Below are 19,443 nucleotides of genomic sequence, written 5' to 3'. Positions count from 1 at the left end.
TAAAAACAGATCTTTATTTGATGAAACCGGAAAAAAATAAAGCAGATGCTCGGACACTAAATTTTCCAAAGTTTGGTTACCTTTTATAGAACATGTCATGTCTTTGACACTTGATGTAGATCTATGACTCCCATCTTTAGTTTTTCTGTTTTTGTCCTTTTTTAATCATTGTAGGCCATTTTTCCAATCTCCACTATACATGGTACCTACATACCTGATTGTATTTGTTATCATAATGCATAATGCATAAATATTTATTTATTAATTTATTTTTTTTTCGGTTCAGTTTTTTTTTTGTCTCATATGGTATTATTTTCTTTTAATTATTCCAGGCTGACTTATTTATATTTTTTATTATTTGCTGTTTAATTTTTGGTCAGTATTTTATTTGTGATTTCTGTCTTTGTGCGTTTTCCTGTTTGAAAAATATAAATAACTCATATTAAAAAAAAGACAAACTAGTGGACCATTATTATTATTGATTTCAGAGACAATCAACAGACTTTGTTTCCAGTTCAGTGTTTTCTCTGTTGTCGCTCACAGAAAAAGTGTAATAAAGTCACACATTTCTTCATTGATGATGAGATGCTTCTCGTGCTGAGCGCTCATTGGTCGGCTGTGGCTCCGTTTCCTGTCCCTCCCTCTGGGTTCACGCGCACACCTTATCCCTCTTCCTCTTCTTCGTCTCTTCTCTGTGCGCTCAGGGAATTAAAGGCGTGCGTGTGGCGTGCGTGTGGCGTGCGCAGTGAAGACAGCGGTAGCACCGGGAACGCGCAGGGATTGTCCACCATCTCAGGGCGCGCGCTTCCTTTATCATCTGTGTCCAAACTGACTATGGTCCAGGTCTGATCCTCTGCGAGCCCAGGTGAGCTTTTATTGCTTTTCTCACGCACTTCATAACTTTTTTTACGCACGCGCACAGCCTTCTGTCGTGTGTCCTTTATTGTTATTGTGGTCACGTGGGGAGTTTGTTCGATACTTTATGTGGTTTTTATTTGAAGGCTTTTCTCTCTATGCTGATGTGCAGACGTTTGTGTTGTTCAGATGTATTAATAATGTGTTAGTTCGTGTGCGTAAATCCAAAGTTTGTGTTGCGTTTATGGCCTAAAATAAAACTAAACGGTATAAAAGATGTTGGCACTGCAGTCCATCACCGGAGCTCGTTGTTTATTAGAGTTTTTAGAGAGAGTTGGTGATGAGTGAAGGCTGAATAATCTGCTGAATGTCTCACTGAGCCTCAGCAAAGCTTTACAGGTGGTTAAGCTGCGCTCAGGTTCCTCTGCTGTTTACCTCCGTGATTACATGAGTCATTCACAGCAGGAAGTACACATAAATATATAAATATATAGGAGGAAAAACACTGGGAGGACGTCATTAAAGGGAATATTTGAAGAGAGGATGGATAATCATTTTATACAATAATAATAATAAGGTTCATGTGTTTTATTTTCCTTGTATTGGTACAGACTGTGTGTAAGAAGCTGAGTCAGAGCACACACACACACACACACACACACACACACACACACACACACACACACACACACACACACACACACACACACACCATCATAAGAAGCTATAACACAGAGGCTGGGAGTTAAATCAATGCAATTGAATTCATCTTTATTTATGTAGCGCAAAATACAACAAAGTCATCTCAAAGCGCTGAACAAAATATGAAGTAGTAAGAAAGAAAGAACCCAACAAGATCCACCTGAACAAGCATTTAGCGACAGTGGGAAGAAAAAAACTCCCTCCATTTTAGAGGAAGAAATCTCCAGCGGAACCAGGTTCAGAGGTGGCAGACATCCGCTTTGACTGGTTGGGGTTAGTGAACAGAAGGACAAACACAATAGGATAGAAGGATAGTCCATCCAAGTGTCCCAGACTAGTTGAGCCGTGAGCCATCGATCAGGAACCGCCTGCTTCAGCATCAAGACACCTGAAACAGAAAAGAGAGCGGAGGGCGAGGAGAAGGCACAGACTGCAGGGAAAACATGATACACTCGTTACTAGTGGTTGGGTTAACATTAAACCTCCATGCTCTGAAATGCTACCACTACAGACAAGGTTTCGTCTTGTACTGGTGGCATTTAATGATATGTGGGATGGACATCAGTGTAAATGTGTAAAGCATGGGTTTTGCAAACCCATGAAAAAAAAATGGCTGAATAAATGAAACCTTAACATACATATTTTAGCAGTCGGTAATTGTCCTTTTTTCACATTTTGGGATCAGAAATTGAAGAAACAAAGAAATATTGTTTCCTGATTGTCTGACTGGATTTTAAGTGAAACAGTTGATTTCAATACATTTCACCAAATACTCGATTTACATGAACACGTGCTCTCATCATCAGTCCTCTCTTAAGTCTTTATTGTGTCATGTTAGCATTAGCCAGGTTCATTATTTGCCAAAGTAAAGACTCATTGACCTCTTAACCTCCGTGTAACTTTCTCTATTTCTGTCTTAGCCCCATGTTTGCCAACACTTGTTTATGGGATTATTGTGTGCGTGTGTGTGTGTGTGTGTGTGTGTGTGTGTGTGTGTGTGTGTGTGTAACATAAAACCACATGGACAAATTGGATTTTGTTTTCCTTTTTTTGTTTTGTTTTTTTTTCTCTTTGTTTGTTACTAAGCTTAGAAATCTATGAGGAAGTAAAATCTCAGCGTGCAATATTATCTTTATTTTCATTGCATCATTTTGAATTACTGTGTAGGCATTTTTATTGAATTTAATGTATAAGATTCATTAATTCCATATCTATGATTAATTCATTTTATTTTATTTTTGTAATTTAATATGTGTTTTTTATTTCTGGGTTTGTTTGTGTTAATAAGGGTTGTAACTGGGCTTAAGCAATATATCAGTAGTCAACATACAGTATATCCAGATTTCTATTTTAGTGATGTAGAAATTTACAATATCACCTTTAACTATGTGTTTTTATTTCATAGCTTATTTTGTACTAAAATACTCATTTTAGGAGTCGCCACTTTTGTGACGTTCTCAAACTTTTCATCCCGTGACCTCCAAAATAAAGGTTCCGGAGACCGGAGGCCCCCGCTGAAGGTGGTTGAACACAGACATGAGCATTGAAGAACAGTCATGAGGAGACATCTATGAGGAGGAATAAAGGGGAGAGATTTTTGGGGCCCATCTATAAAGTCAGTAAAATCTTAGTTTCTTGAAGGCATCTGGTGACCCTAAGGTTGAGAACCCCTGCCTTAGAGGAGAAAAGGACTTAAGTGGAACATATCATGCAGCTGCTTGTTACTCACATTGCTGCATCGCAACAAAGCGAGAGCAAAAAATTCAGATGGAGGGCAGGAAGTGAAGCTTGAGAATCTGCCCTCTGAAATCATCAAAAGGTCCATGTTTTGGTGAAAAAACGCAGGCATTTAAAATGACAGTTTTGAGAGACCGGAAGTGACTTGCAGATGCAATGGTTGGAGAGCACTAGAGCGCTTACTAACTATCCCTCAATTTTGATATTTTGTCAGGTTACACATTTGATAAACATATTTACTCAGTCAGTAAAGTTGTAGAAGATGTCTGGGGATAAGAAACCGGGCAGTTCACCAACCAAAACCTCCTCAGCGAAATGCAAACAGACAAGGACACCAGCGTGGATGCTAACATTGCTAGTAGCGGTAGCATATCTATCGAGCTCGCGCTAGCCAGACAACAAGACAGCCTAGAAGCAGCGGTGGGGTGAGAGGTTGCGAATTAGAAAGAAAGTGTCATATACTTGAGAAGCGGTTAAAGGATAAGTACGTTAAATCGGTGGAAATAGACCTGAGGGGAGTCAGGGTGGAGCTTAATGATCTGTTGAGGATGCAAGCAGAGTTCATCATGGACAAAGTCAGGCAGGGCTAATATTTTAACGAAAGCAAACCAAGCAAATTATTTGCACTGAAACTCAAGCAAAGTGAATCTTGAGTTTTAAACAATACCATCAAAATGCCCGAAAACAAATTTACATCTGACCCAAAAGACATAAAAGTCCCATTCCACTCTTTTTACAAGGAGCTATGCTTAATTCTGACCCAGAGAAATGTAAGCAATTTCTGAGTAGTCTAGACTTGCCCATGGTAGTGGAGCCGGAAGCAACAGATCTGGGTCGTCCCATATTCTTAAAGGAGCTGGAGATTGTGCTTAGGATGACAAATAAAGGGAAATCGCTTGGCTCAGACGGCATACTGCCAGAGTTCTTGCTAGATTTTTGGGATATTTTTGAGCCAGCTTTTGGAATCTATTCGATCAGTGGTTGAAAAATTCTCTTTCCCTGCTCACACTAACGCTGCCTTGATTTTGCTAATCCCTAAAAAAGGGAAAGACAAAACTGAATGCTCCAATTACAGACCGATTTCATTAATTGACTCAGATAAGAAGCTGTATTCTACAGTGCTGGCTTTACGTTTGGAGAGATACATGGACAAGCTAATTCATAAGGACCAGACTGGCTTCATGGAAGGGCGTTTAGCAGCAGACAATATCTGATGCCTAATGCACGTAATTCATGAAACACAAAAACTAAAGGCTTCATGCACGATACTATTGCTTGACGCCGAAAAGGCCTTTGACAAGCTCGAGTGTCAATATCTGTGGACGGTCCTGGAGAGATTTGGCCTGGGGAGAAGCTTAATCAACATGATTTGTGTTTTCGAAAGAACTACCTCGGGCCAAGGCATGGTCTAGACTCTAGAGACTTTGTGGAGGAAGACATAAACTGGGAAAATGTTTGGAGAACACATTCCACACGTTCAAGAACCCCAACCCCCAATTGATTAATTATATGTTGTGTCAGAAGGCCTATCTGACACCACTTTTAAGATTTTGTATGAAACTGTAGACCAGCCCGAACTGTGATTTGTGCTCCCTGAACATACCAGGCATATGGTATGGGACTGCCCAGAGGTTTATGGATTTTGGAGGAAGCTAACAGTAACTTTGTCTAACTGAAATGCCTGTGCCTCTGAAGCCGACTCTCCTTTTGCTCAGTGACGATTCACATTTGGGGCTGAATGAGAAACACCTCAAGGTTTTGTTGGCTGGCTTGACGGCTGCCAAAAAACTGATAGTACAACGCTGGCTACCTCCTCACAAACTGTACGCTAGGAAATAGTCCTATACTTTCAGGATGTGGTCATGTTAGAACTATCTACAGCTCGGGTAAACAAAGCCAAAAGTTCTACCCTGGACTCATGGAAGGGAGCTGCCTCGGCAATAACGGGCCTGCTCAGCTCAGAATAAAGACACTCAGTAGGATTGTAAGAAAGTAGACCTACAGGGGAGGTGGGAGGGAGGGGAGATCCTGCTTGATCTTGTCATGTGAAATTATAATTCCAATAAAACAGTTGTTCACAAAAAAAAGAGTTCATACATTTAGCTTTTTTCATTTTGAATTGAATTAATTGATGTTATTTTATTTAAGAAATAATTGTACATTTTGACAAACCTTTAATTTTACACAGATGCCTTTGTGGAAAATAAATGAAGTTCCAATTGTGCATTGTGTGGTTATACATGAGATGTTTACTGTATACAAGGGAACCGTGGCTAGATTTATTACCAAAAATAAACGTGGGGGGCCAAAGTAACTAGTAACTTTTACTTTGAGTACTACTTAATGGAGCTACTTTTTACTTGTACTTCATTTATGACTTACTTGTTCTTGCAATTGTTCATTTGTCACTCATGGATTTTTGCATTATTCTTCTGTAATGAATTAATGAATAAAGTCCCAGTATCATTGTATGTTTGTGTTATATGTGTAATAGGTCAATCACAATTTTAGCATAAAAAAGGGAAGCTTTTGTCATCATGTATATAATGGAGGATGATTCTAAAGGCTCAAACATACTCAGATGGACTCCGCACACAACGGACTCTGCGCGGACAGTACTTGGACTCACTGCCGTGTAGTAGTTTCTGTTAAAATCCTACCTCTCCCATGATTCTTAGCGCTTCTCTGTAGTCCTTGTACTCTTGGGACTTGTTTTAAAGGTATTGCTACTGTCGTAGCTCGTCTGCTAGTCTCTTCTCTAGGCTCGTGTTCATCTCTCCTGCTCTGTTTCACCAGGCGGGTGAAATACAGGTCGGTGTTACATATAATGCGTGTCGCTACAATGTTAAGCAATGTTTTGTGTGACACCAACTATGAGGAGAAGTCCTCACGGTCGTAAAATATGAGCTTTGCATTTAATTGAACTCCGTTTTGCGGATGTCCGTTCGAGTATGTTTGAGCCTTAAACGTTATCTTGTGTTAACATTTTTTTTTACTGCATTATTTTTCTGTAGATAATTAGTTGTGATTAACGCATTATAGTCCCAGCCCTAGTAAAATGTGCATTTGCACAGAAATTGTGCCTGTTTTTGTGTATTTTCACATTTACCCGATTGTGTCTTTGTGTATTTTTTGTGTCAGCAGAGGGATGACACGGAAAAGAACAAATAACCTTCACCACAGCAATGAGTGAGTCCTCATCCTATCACTCAGAGAAGCTTGTGTCGTTGGCCCATTCACTGTCAGGGCTCGGGCTCGACGCTGCTAATGGAGGCAACATCACCTCGCCTGACGACAGCGAGCCTCCACCTCCGGTACGTTTGTCAGTGAAGTGGGAGCTCGGTTTATTTATTTCATCAGCGTCTCTTTGTTTCTCAGGACTCTGGCATCGAGCTTGGCCCTGGTCTCTTCTTCGCTGATGGAAAACGAAAGGTCGATTACATTCTTTGTTACAAAAACAAGAAACGAAGGCCGTCGCGGCCACGTCTTTCCGTCACATCCAACGGGAGCATACCCATCCCACTGCCCATGCCCATACCGCTAGGAGGCCGATGGGATAGCGAGGCGGAGTCTGCTGAGGCCAGCGCTCCAGCAGGAGATGCAGAGGAGTCCAAACTGTCAGAGGAGGAGAAGGCAATGATGAGGGAGGAGTTTGAACGAGGGCTGCTGGATGCTGGGCTGCAGATAGAGCGAGACAAAGAGGTTAGACAACACTTTACATGAGGGATTTCCAGGGTTGGGGTAAAAAATAATTGTAATTGGTAATTAATTACAGTTATGATGTAATTAGGGGGCCAAGCCCGTGGGGCCAGGGAACCGCGTATGTAAGCATACGCGGTTCCTAGGACCAGCGGTGCTAGGAACCCTATTGTAATCGCAAGGGTTTTTATTATTATTTTTATTATTATTATTATTATTTTTCCTTGGGTAAAAGTGGTGCTGCAGGCTAAACCGTGCAAGGTAGGGTGGTGCCCTTTGGTGGTTGGGTCCAAAACCCCCAGGGGACCTTGGACGCAAAAATACACATATTTCCGACAGTAGGTGGCGGTATAACAAAGGTCAACGCGTTTTGGCCAATATCTCCCACACCGTTTGTTGCAAATTTAAAACCTTCATATCCACAGATTCCTTGAATAGCACTGAATCACCTGGGCTAGGCCACGCCCATTTCTGCCTTAACTTTTCTGGAGCAAAATTGCAAAACCTGAAAAACCTACTTTTTCAAACTCCTCCTTGGGGTTTTGTCCAATCAGCGTGAAACTTGACACGTAGAGTCTTCAGTTGGACGTAATCTACAGTTAACCCTATAAGTTTGTTCGGGTAAATTATGCGCAAATTATTAGCGAGTAAAGTTTTCTAGCTTGCTATAAAAATGCAAACTGGCGCATATCTCGGTCAAAATAAATGCTAACAACACCAAATCGGAGATTGTTAGTTGGCATGTGACTGTGAGGGTATGCGCCAAATTTGAATGATGTAGACCACTAGAGGGCGCTACAAATAATGAATATTTATATCTCTTAATTGGCAGGACCAATTGTTTCCAAATTTGGAGGGTATGATCTTGGGTCCCTCCTGAGGCGATATCTTAAAGATATTCACGATTGGTCAAAGTGGGCGTGGCTAATGACATAATAACACATGAATAAACAAACATTTATTTCTGCTGAATTATTATGTTGAGGGCAGTGAAATTTACAGGGTAGATATAGAAGACCACACAGACCACCCATACCAAAAATTGCTCCACTAGGTGGCGCTATAATTGCAAAAACATTTTGGCCTTTAACTTTCACAATTTAATTCACATCTTCATAAAATTCATATCCACATGGTCCCTACATAGATTTGCATCTTCTGACATAGGCCACGCCCACTCCCACAGCACCTTGCTCTTTGTAAGTCACTACATATCAAAAACCTACTTTTTCAAATTCCTCTTTGGGGTTTTGTCCAATCAGCGTGAAACTAGGCATGTAGAGTCCTTGTTTGGACCTGATCTAAAGTTCAGCAAAAAATTTTGTTCAGGCAAAATATGCGCAAAATATTAATGAGTAAAGTTCACTAGCCAGCTATTAAAATGCAAACTGTTGCATATATTGGTCAAAATAATTGCTAACACCACCAATTCAGAGATCCTTGGTTGCCATGAGACTGTGGGTGTATGAGCCAAATTTGAATAAATTAGGCCTCTAGAGGGCATTGCAATTATGAGAAATTTATATCTCCTAAATGGCACAACCGATTTTTACCAAATTTGGTGGGTATGACCTTGGGTCGCTCCTGGGATCGTATCTCGAAGTTAATCGCGATTGGACAAAGTGGGGGTGACTTATTTCTACATAACATATAAATAAACAAACCTTTATTTCAGCAGAAGTAATATGTTGAGGGCTGTGAAATTGACAGGGTGACTATAGAAGAGCACACAGATAACCCATACCATTTTGACCTGTAACTTTTACACTTTAAATAACATCTTCCAAAACTTCATATCCACCTGTTCACAGCAAATGGCACGTTGGCCTGTGTCCTGACGCTCGCCACGAGCCCGTCATCCTTCGTGACGTACTTCCACGGGCTCCTCGAAACCTGGGGGCCGAGTCGCGCGGGAAGGCTTGGCCCCCTTTCATAACTGCCTGCAGTTGTAGTTATAATTGTAATTGGGGTGAAATCTGTTGATGTTGTTGTCGTACTTAAACTGTAATTAAGTTCAGATCACTGTTTTTGTCATTTCATTTGTCATGGAAATTCTTTAAAAACTGTCAATTACAATTTTAAATGCGAACCTGTGGAGCTATGTTCCAGTTCTATGTCTTATACTGTACTAGGTAACAATTATTAAGATATGTTTCAAGTTTTCCCACTACCCGTCACTTCTCTTGAGGATAATTTTACAATTGTTTTTACAGAAAAAAGGTTCAGACGCCCATGCAAAATTTTCATCATGGATAAGGAAGCATAAAAGTGCGTTCACACCAAAAGCGACTTCAGCGACTCTGGTGACAAGATTACATAAAAAAAGTACGTAAATTACGTGATGTGTGAAGTCGCTAAAAGTTGAACATTCTGAACTTTTCAAGCAACATCCAATCAGCAACGAGTGTCTCCCTACGTCACTTCTTTGGTCATCACGTCACGTCGTCACAAAGGGAGCAAAAAGCATGACTGTTAAAGTGACTCATCACAGGCGATTTAAGCAACTCTAGCCACTGAAGTTGCTTTCGGTGTGAACGCACCTTAACAAGGTAACCAAGAGATGAGAAACATATTAGATAGATAATATTTTTTTGTATATTTTACAGCTGATTTAAAACATGGGTCACACTGACCCGTTATCATAAGAGATGCTAACAGAAAGCTAACACAGGAGGAAGGTTATGTTTTATGGGTTTATTTATTAAATTAGCATAGGACAGCATTTGTGAAAAAAATAAATATACATTTTAAGTCTTTTAATGCCAATGGCGATGAAACGTTCAAAACCAAAGAGAATGAGCCCACACACATTTCACAGACTGCATGATGCACTTTGTTCTGCTATTCTGTAGCCGAATTTCCTGCATAGTTCTGCAGACGTGACGTCAAATGACACTTGGAGAGGTGATCCACTCCCGGAAATAAAGCACAAGAAGAAGAAGGCTTGGAGACTGAAAGAAGACAAGCCTGGTGGGCCAAACTACTCTTTGGTTCCACGTAGGCATGACTGACAGTAAATAGTGATGTGAACGGTGAATAAATAGATAACCGTGTCACAGCATCAGATGCTCTGGTATGAAGAGTTTATGCTCCCTCGCCAGCTTGACTCATGACTGCAGTTACACGAACGACCGTTGTTTCACTATGGAGTCCGATTTCTATATCCTTCCCTATGCTCCTTTAAAGGCTCAGTAATTGTGATTAATTGTAATTATACTTTAGTAATTGAGAACGTAATTGTAATTGACTTTCAGGGGAAAAGTAATAATTATAATTTTTTTGTAATTAGAAAAAATGTTGATCGCGGTAATCATATTTTAGTTTATGTATTGTAATTGAAAAATATAATTGAAAACAACCCTGGTGTTTCCCCTGGTCTGCCGAGCTCCATGTGATCGGGCCATCGAGGTCATGTGATCTCAAAGCTGAGCAGGTTGGACAGCTGCCGATCAGGTTAAGCTTAGTTTCAGTGTTTCTCGTGAGGCTGCAGGAAAGGCTTGTACTTTAATTGAAGAGAGATGGGCTGAATTTCAGATTAAATGTCATCTTTTTGCATAAAAGTGTTACACCTTATGTCTTTCTGCCAAAAATAACAAAATAAAATACATATATTTTATCTATTTATTTTACAAACCGTGCAATGATCTTTATCCCTGTTTTCTTTCCAGTCTCAGTGTTCTCGTGTAATTGTGTGTCTCTTCATCGACTTTGTCTGGATGAGTTGTGTCTGGTGCATTGTATGTGTAATAAAGCATCTGTTTGCTTCAATTGAGGATTAAGAGCAGAGGGCGACAGTGTGAAGCCAAACCACAGATTAGATCTCCTCATCAGAGAGTGATCCGCCGCTCCAAAGCGTCCGTGCTGACACATTCACATTCTTTATTAATGTTATTATTCAGAAGTATTTCAATGATTTTTCTCCCAGTGTTGGATTATTAAAAGTATTCAGGTGCTGCGTCCTCGCTCAGAACTTTTCATTCGTCCCAAAATAGACAGTTACCAGTAAGTCTTCAGTTATTTTAGCCTGTTTTCTGTTACTTTTCTTTCTGTGCAAAGATTAGTGTCATTTTTACGAGGACTTTTAAAATATGACGCTGAAGGAAGGCAGTTTCAGTTGTAAAATCCTGGAAACACACGGTTTGGTGCAGAGCAGATGGTGTTTGAGCTTAGTTCACTGCACTGATTAAATTAACCGGCTGAAAGTAAGTGGTCCACAAACTCTCAGCACATCACCAAATCTGACAGTGGACACATTCCATCGATGAACAGGGCGTCCCATTCCTGCAGGTCTCAGCTGTTCTGTTCCATATTTTGCATTGTTGGGCTCACTGGGTGTTGGAATAAATAGATCTTGTCAAAATCAGACTCATTATAACACAAAGTAGCAATCTAATAGGTTTACAGGGAGCTTATCTGATTCCTGCAGACCATGTGGCACGAGTAATTAAAGTGAAAGATAAACATCTAAAGAGGAGAAAGATGTCTACTCAAAACGAATGCTGCCTTCCCTTGTGGTTTTTGGACCTACTTGGAAAAGTGACTCAAAACACCTCCTGATGTTAGAGCTCTCACTCGATAAAGTCGAAAAAAACCACTCTGACTTCTTGGAGAAAGTCTTCTGATGTCACACAGCAATGGTGGAACCGTGCAGAGTGACAAAATGAGAAGTAGAAGCATTTAAAATGCCAAAAAACGTCCAACATGAAATAGTAACTATTTGCCAGTATAAAAAGATGGGGATATAAAATTCAGTCAACTGCCAGAGGCATCTGGAAGGAAGACATTTGAAACATGTCAGGAGACAAAAAAAACAGGAAATTTCCTGGAAAAAAGTTGTCTGAAACTCTGAATAAACAAAAATCTCAACATTACATTTCAAAAGAAGACAAGACGAACTTGCTGAATGTATTACGCGGATACATATGAACAGATTGTCTAACTGGTGCCATTCTCACTGTGTGGTGGCAATCTGAATTGTTACTCAGTGTTCCATTAAAAGGTTTATGTAATATCTGTAATTTCCCTTTGGTTACTGACTGAGAACTAGACGCAAGGAGTTATTTCCATGTGTGTAAGTAAACTATTGATGTCGTACTAAAGTCATCATCATCAATGATCTAATAAATGTACCCATGGTTTGTTATTTATTTCTAGCTGGAACCTAGAAAATTCAATTCAATTCAATTTTATTTATATAGCGCAAATTACAACAAAGGTAGTCTCATAGCACTTATCAAAATAGAAAATAATAAGGAAAGAAATGACAAAATCTAGCGCCAGTGGGAAGAAACAACTCCCTTTTAACAGGTAGAAATCTCCAGCAGAACCAGGTTCAGAGGTGGCAGCCATCTGCTTTGACTGGTTGAGGTTAGTGAACAGAAGGAGAACATCCATAAAAAGTGAAGATCAGAATTCAGAAATAAGACTTAAATGTGTTACACTTATAAAAGTTAACAATTTATAGTGAGTCCAACAAAAAACAGACTAACAATGAGTTCATTGCTAGATTAATATTATTAGTTTGTCCTTTCAAAATACATTCAATATCTTGAAGTAAGTAAAAAAAATACATGTACAGCAAGTACATATATACGTAAAAGTCCACCTTGTGGAAGCAAAGTAAGAGGAAATGCAAAGCCTTCCCACTTAAAGTATGATTATTAAAAAAAAGTAGAAGATTGTAGCAACATTTTAAGCTATAAATTGTAACTGTAGCTGCAGAATTAAAGCTTTAACAGCAGTATCGCTAAAAGTAAAAGAACAACAGGTGACACACTCTAGCAGACCTAATCAACCACTCAATCAATGCATGATCACAAAAATTTGCACAAAATCTTGAATGACATTAAAAATAAGAGATTTATTATTCTACAAATTAGATATTATGATTGACACTAAGGAGCAGAACAATTTGATCTTTGAATGGTGTAAATCGGTTAAGATTTGCATAATTAATGTAAAACATTACATTTTAGTGCTAAAATGGTGTCTCTGGGTTAAATATTAACAGAGATATGGCAGTGGTCAGTAAAAGCATAAACCTAATATTACATTAAAAGTATAAGTGTTAGCATTTTACAAATTACTTAGAAGTGTTGACATACTTTAGTGGAACATTTAGACATTTGAATAGTGTAGATCGGTTAAGAATTGGGTTAGGGTTAGAGTTACGTATGGAAGAATGAGAAAAATAACTAGAAACTTTGCATTGCTGCGACAATGCAACCGGGAATGCGAATCCACAGATAACTAACAGCATTTTGTTTAGTAATTGAAGATTTAACAAAGAATTATTTAGAGTTGCAGAGACCACCCAGAGCAGGATTTGAACCAGGATCCTGATGATGATTGCTTGAACTTAGAAGCTTCGCATTCCCACAATAAAAATGAATGAAACAATCAAGAAATTCCAAACACAGCTGAGTGTAGGTGATATGTGTTTGGCCTCATTAGAAACAAAGAAGTGGATCTGATTATTTTTCCTTGGACTAAGTTTGGATCAAAGAGCAGCGGATGAGGTTGTAGGAAGAGTGGCCAGGAGAGGAAGACCAAGAGCTGTGCTCTGATGAAATCAGGGCCACAGTGATAGACCATGTGCTAAATCATGGAGTCTCTCTTATAGATTATGCTTTAAGGCTGCAGCCAAACTTGCAGAGTTCAACAGTTGCGTCAATTATGAGAAATTTCCAGCAAAATAATAGACAATACTTGCATCCCATAATTACTGTATTGAACCAGAGTTTACAAAATAAAGTAATAAAATAATCTATGGCTTTACATCAGCTGGAAGTTTGAAACATTTATTGATTACTGTTTAAAAACACCTCGCCAGAGAAGACACAAGAGTTAGTCATGTTTACATTTTTTGTACTGAAGTACTTGTTCAAAAGCACACATTTTTCTGCTGTAAATTGTTTCAATATTGTTGCATTGTATATCACAGCATATGCAATAATTTAGACCCATCAAAGTGCAAAGATCTTATTTTATAATAAAATACTGATTTACCTGACAAGAACCATTCAAGATTGAAATGTAAGATCATGTTCTTTGTTAGTATTGTGTAGTTCAGTGTGCTCAGAATGACAATGTGTGTTTCCACAGTGAGATTATTTGCTTGTGCGTGGTTAAATGAGCTTCATTTGAGACGTGTATGAAACATTTTTGGGTAATGAGAGTAACTGTTGAGCTGAGATGCATGATGGAAATGTAGACTGTGTTAAAAGATTTGAACATGTGACTTCAAAAACTGTAAGACACATCCTACAATTACTGTAATGAGCCAGATTTCATAAAATAAAGTTATCTATGTTTTTACATCGGCTAAAAGTTTGAGAAATATATTGATTATAGTATTTTGTGTTTTATATTACTGTACCGTATATTTAGGATGCATTGGAAATCTGAAATAATTATTATTTTGTTTACAGTAATCTTCATAGTTTTTCTATTCAGTCTTGTTGCCATATTGTATATCACAGCATATACGTACAATAATTTAGAACTATCAAAGTGAAAAGATCTTATTTCATAATAAAATACTGGTTTACAATGACAAAAATCATTCAAACTTGAAAGATACAGTAAGATGTATTTCATGTGATGCTCTTTGTGTGAGATTAGCGTGTTGTTGAATGAGCTTCGTTTGAGACGTGTCTTGTTGGTGAGAAACACTTTTGGTGATGAGAGTAACTGTTGAGCTGAGGTGCCTGATCGATATGCAGACTGTGAATTCAGTTTCAACCAATGCTTATTAGCAATAAAAAAAACTAATAATCTCAGAAATTTTGCTGTTAAATTAACTTAAAAAGCTTTAAAATATGGGTTTCTCGTATAATAAATGTGTGTGTGTGTGTGTGTGTGTGTTCAGAAGGCCAGTGGCCTAATGTTTATCCGACTCCACATCCCGTGGCCAATCCTCAGTCGAGAGGCAGAGCTGGAGAAGATCAAAGTTGCTGTAAAAAAGGTGAAAACTTGACCTCCTAACGCCTTCATACGTATGTTTGATTTTTATAAACTGGACAGAACTTCAGGAGCTGGCTTGGAGTTTATTGAGATTTGTTGTTCTTGAACAGAAATGTGAGCTGCGAAAGCGGACCGGCATCGTGGGAATGTGGGAGTCGCTCGTGGCCAAACTCAACAAACCTTTTCAACCAGACGTTCCCGACCTTGACGTGCACACAGACTCACAGACAAGCATCCGTTACAAAACCCTCAAACACCACTTCATCAGAGACAAGCTGCACCTGTGAGTAAAAACTTTCTGTCTTTCCCAGGAATTTAGTAGGCCATCATTTTTATCAGATAAAGATCAATAAATCAGAGAATCATTTTTGTCTTGTCGTATTATTTGTGCATTACAACTGAAAAATAAGAGAAAAAAGAACATTTTTTATTTTGTACTCACTTCCTCCTATAGATACGACATCAAGACTAAAGAGACAGTATTTGACAACACAACACGGAGCAGAATAGTGAGTGTTTTTGTCTGTAGTTAAAAAGTCGCTTCTTTGTTATTTATTTTCATACGGTTTTTTTTCCTCCACACTTTTGCCGTTCCAGGTTGCTGAGATTATTTCACGTACCAGCTGCAGACAGACGTGTCAAACCAGCGGTGAGGTCTAACTGTTGTCCACTATTTATCTTGGATTGCTTCACACTTTGTTTTTAATGTCACAGGAATAAATTCATTGTTAGCTCGGGGCGTCTATGTATCCGCCTACCCGCTGCACGATGTGAGTTTACAGCAGCTTCAGTAGAAACAGAACTTTATTTGTTTAAAGTCACTGCAGAATAATAGAAAGTTAATCTAAGAAAAATGTGGGTTTGTTTTTCATTAGGGTTCATTTACAAGAAGAGGTCGGAGAGATCAGAGGAATGACCGACAGGTAAGAACGGTGTCGTCCAATAGAAAAATAATGCGAAAAAAAAACATTCAGAAGTTTTCCAACTTCCCATTGGATATAAACTTAACCTATGAATACATAGGTTAAAACAATATATACATATACTGAACAAAAATATAAACGCAACACTTTGGTTTTTGCTCCCATTTTTCATGAGCTGAACTCAAAGATCTAAAATATTTTTTATACACACAAAAAAACCTGTTCTCACAAATATTGCTCACAAATCTGTCTAAAGCTGCATTAGTGAGCACTTCTCTTTTGCAGAGATAATCCATCCCACCTCACAGGTGTGGCATATCAAGATGATGATTAGACAAGCATGATTGTGGCACAGGTGTCAACTTTTACTGCAACGGATCTCTGTGTTTGCAGTCAGTCGTACTATTTTCCTGTGCCAAAACAATCACCGCAAACAGTTCCAGATTTGATGAATTGCATTGAGCCCACTGCATTAATTTATTTGCATGTCCCCCTCCCATTTTTTTGCGCCCCTTGTGAGCTCCGCCTACTTTACATATTCATTAGAGGGAGACGTGGGGTTTGTACGGCTTATTAGCGCATGGAGTGAAGTTTGCACACGTTGTAATTCCCCTAAACCTTTAGTGAACCCGCCCACAAAGTATATTTAAATTCAGACCATTTTAATAACTTTCTTTCAGCTTTCAGTTAACTCAGTTTCCCCGTTTAGCAAAAATAAGTATATAGATCTTTCTAATTTCACTTAAAGAATAGAAAAAACTCAGTGCAGGCTGACCACTTTAAGAATAAATATTTCAAAGAGAGAAGATTTAAACTGCTGGGCGTTGTTTTTAGCTTAAATAAAAACACCGGATGAAAACAAAAGGCCCAGTTGTGTGTAAATTGTTAAAGAAAGAGTTTGTTAATTCAGTCATATACCAAAAGCCATTTAAATTTAAATACATTGCTTCTCGTGTCAAATATTGCTAGGCCATTAATTTGGAATAATCGAGATTAATTTTAGCTATTTAATTTTAATCAAGTCCCACCACTAATATAAACTCAAATTAACGCAGACAAAGCACAGCAACGGCTTCTCCTCTGGTTCTCCTGTTTCTTGTGGTGTGGTCTGTCCATCAATATTATGGAATTCTGGAATTCATTAATCACAATTAATGTGATAAAGTCCCAGCATCATTGTGTGTTTGCATATACAGTATGGGGCGGATTCACTAAGATCTGAAATAAAGGGTGGTAAACCAGTTGCTTCCCTAAATACTTTAATGATGCAGTTTTCTCACCTCCTGCGAGGAATTCACTAAGATTGCAGCAATGATTAGTGCACGTGCAGAAGTGGTGCAGACCGCCCTATATAAATGAGTGTTTTGAACGTGTTGGACATGGAGTGTGAAGGAGAGCTGTGTGCGGAAGCAAAAAAATAAATTTGAAGCAGCAGAATTAGAGGCATTAGTAGAGGAAGCTAATAAAAAAATGGATGAATTACAGCAAAAACATATATATATATATAGATAGATAGATAGATACTTTATTTATCCCGCAGTGGGAAAATGTGCTTGAGTGACGAACTGGGTGCATGCCCACGGCTGATGCGCGTGTGTGAGAGTGAGCCACGGAGGAGAGATGTGTGTGCGTGCCTATGGGTAGAGTCTGACACGGCGACCGGGACAGGTAGCGAGCTTATGTTTATAGTGCAGCCAGATAATAAAGTGCAGCTGTACAACAACAAAATGGCCTGTTCTTCCTATGCGGTACCATCTTTAACAAGCGTGAGGTGTATGGGAGTGATCCCCAGTGGAGAAGCAGCCTCCTGCTATGGAGAGTGTGGATCTCCGCTGTGTCCCCCCAAACACGGGGGGGAGATGAAACAGGAAAGGTTTTAAAGGGGAAGTGAAACACTTTGACAAGTGGCTTTATTTTAATTATTTGACAATTAAGCATTAATGTTTCGTTTTTAGTTTTGTGTTTTTTTGTGAAATAGAGTAATGCCAGACTTTTAAAAGTTGTAGTTTTTGTAGTCTGCGATACGCCATTTTATGTGTGACGTCACCGGATAGAGGCCGATCAGTGCGTCACTCTCTGTGCCTGCAGAACAACAACAAACTTCTTTTCTGAATTCACTGATCACATCTGGAGAGAGCTTAAATCTAAAGTATATGATGGTTCCTTTGATTGGTGGTATTTCCGTCACATGTTCAAACTGATGTTTTGATCTAAATTGTTTATTTGAATTCTGCAACTCATCCCGTTTTAGACCCTGTTCTTGTGTAAAGGGAGTTTGTAGCATACAAAGGCTTTGGAATTATCTTGTTCAGCAATTAAGTGTTCTCTCTGTAAGCCTAATTTACATTTTGTTTCAAATATCTTGGATGTGGACCATAACGAATGAACTGTGAATATTTACATATTCTTTACTAAAAATTATTTATTCTTGATGAAATTACATTTTAGTCTTTAAATTTGGAAGGATTCTAACATAATTTGAAAAAACTATTTGTCTATGCAGCTATGTATGTGGCAAGATACCGGGGAGATGAAATGTCTTGTGCATGAACACATTGTGGTTGTTTTATTGTCTTTATTGTCACAAGGAATTTGTGTGATTTCAACCTGATTCCTATTTATTAAAAGCTGAATGTGCTAATTCCTGCACTATGTGCTCTTTCTTTCTGTTTGTGTTGTGTATCTGTGCACTTCTATAAAGGCTTTCATTGAAGTGGGTACAATGCATGTTTTCATTTATATAAATGGTAAAATGATTAAAGGGCCCATGTTGCGCTAAATCAACTTTTCTGTGCTTTAAACATCATAAAGTGTTATTTAGGCTTCATACACATGCCCAAAGTGTTTTTTTCATTGATTTCCTCAATCGTTAGTTAGAGTGTGATTTGCTCCTTTCTTACTGCAGGGCGAGCCCAAACACCTCGCTCTAATTTGATGACGCGTTCCCACTTTGATGACGAATTTGACGCAGCACTGAGCTGGAGAAGCCACGCCTCCAGGAAGCTCTCTGCAGTGATTGACATGTAAACAGACAAGCCCACTACGGTGCGCATTTCAGCGTCCTTCGCGCAGAGCGTTGTATGTATTTTCTACAGTCTATGTATGTAACGGCGAACGCCCAGCCTCGTGCTTTGTCTCGTGTTTATAAAGCAGCATGAGCTGGGTGGGAGGAGGTTGGGCCGTCCTCTGGCCCTACGTTACCGTACGAGAAGGAAAAAGTCACTGTCCCGTCTATAGACACGCCTACTCATGAATATGCATAAGTATCCCTCAAATCAGCCTGTTTGTGTAGAGTTGCTCAGAAGGTGCCTTTTCAGAGGCTAAAACTCTGGAAAACTGGTGAGTTTTGGAAAATAAACCTCAAATAGTATGTTTTTAGAGTTCTTAGAACAAATGGAGATGGGTGAAAAATAGCATGACATGGGACCTTTAACAAACACTTTGTCAGACTTGATAGTTGTTTATTTAATAATGTTTTCATCATTTTGAACAGCGACAGTTACTTTGCATTGTTAATACCAAAGTTATAGCCAGTCTAGGGAGGCATATTCAAACCCTTCAT

General features: G+C 38.9%; 1 protein-coding gene across 5 annotated transcripts in view; it reads left to right on the top strand.

Moving 5' to 3' along the window:
• Positions 1 to 707: 707 nt before the first annotated feature.
• ano2a (anoctamin 2a) overlaps positions 708 to 19,443 on the top strand; it is a 48,918-nt gene continuing 30,182 nt past the window's right edge. For 3 of the 5 annotated variants that reach the window (XM_028450733.1, XM_028450732.1, XM_028450730.1), the window contains exons 1-9: positions 708 to 865; positions 6,436 to 6,608; positions 6,673 to 6,996; positions 14,864 to 14,959; positions 15,069 to 15,241; positions 15,413 to 15,467; positions 15,556 to 15,607; positions 15,673 to 15,728; positions 15,834 to 15,881. In XM_028450733.1, coding sequence (XP_028306534.1) covers positions 6,480 to 6,608; positions 6,673 to 6,996; positions 14,864 to 14,959; positions 15,069 to 15,241; positions 15,413 to 15,467; positions 15,556 to 15,607; positions 15,673 to 15,728; positions 15,834 to 15,881 — 933 coding nt within the window. In that variant the 5' untranslated portion in view covers positions 708 to 865; positions 6,436 to 6,479. Of the gene's footprint in view, positions 866 to 6,435; positions 6,609 to 6,672; positions 6,997 to 9,305; positions 9,319 to 14,863; positions 14,960 to 15,068; positions 15,242 to 15,412; positions 15,468 to 15,555; positions 15,608 to 15,672; positions 15,729 to 15,833; positions 15,882 to 19,443 lie in introns of those variants that run through there. The other 2 variants (XM_028450731.1, XM_028450734.1) reach the window with 2 other exon arrangements.

This window comes from Gouania willdenowi, chromosome 6 (genome assembly GCF_900634775.1).
Source record: "Gouania willdenowi chromosome 6, fGouWil2.1, whole genome shotgun sequence".
Lineage (NCBI taxonomy): Eukaryota > Metazoa > Chordata > Actinopteri > Blenniiformes > Gobiesocidae > Gouania > Gouania willdenowi.
The sequence above is the reverse complement of the archived record's forward strand: the minus strand, read 5'-3'. Positions and strand labels throughout refer to the sequence as shown.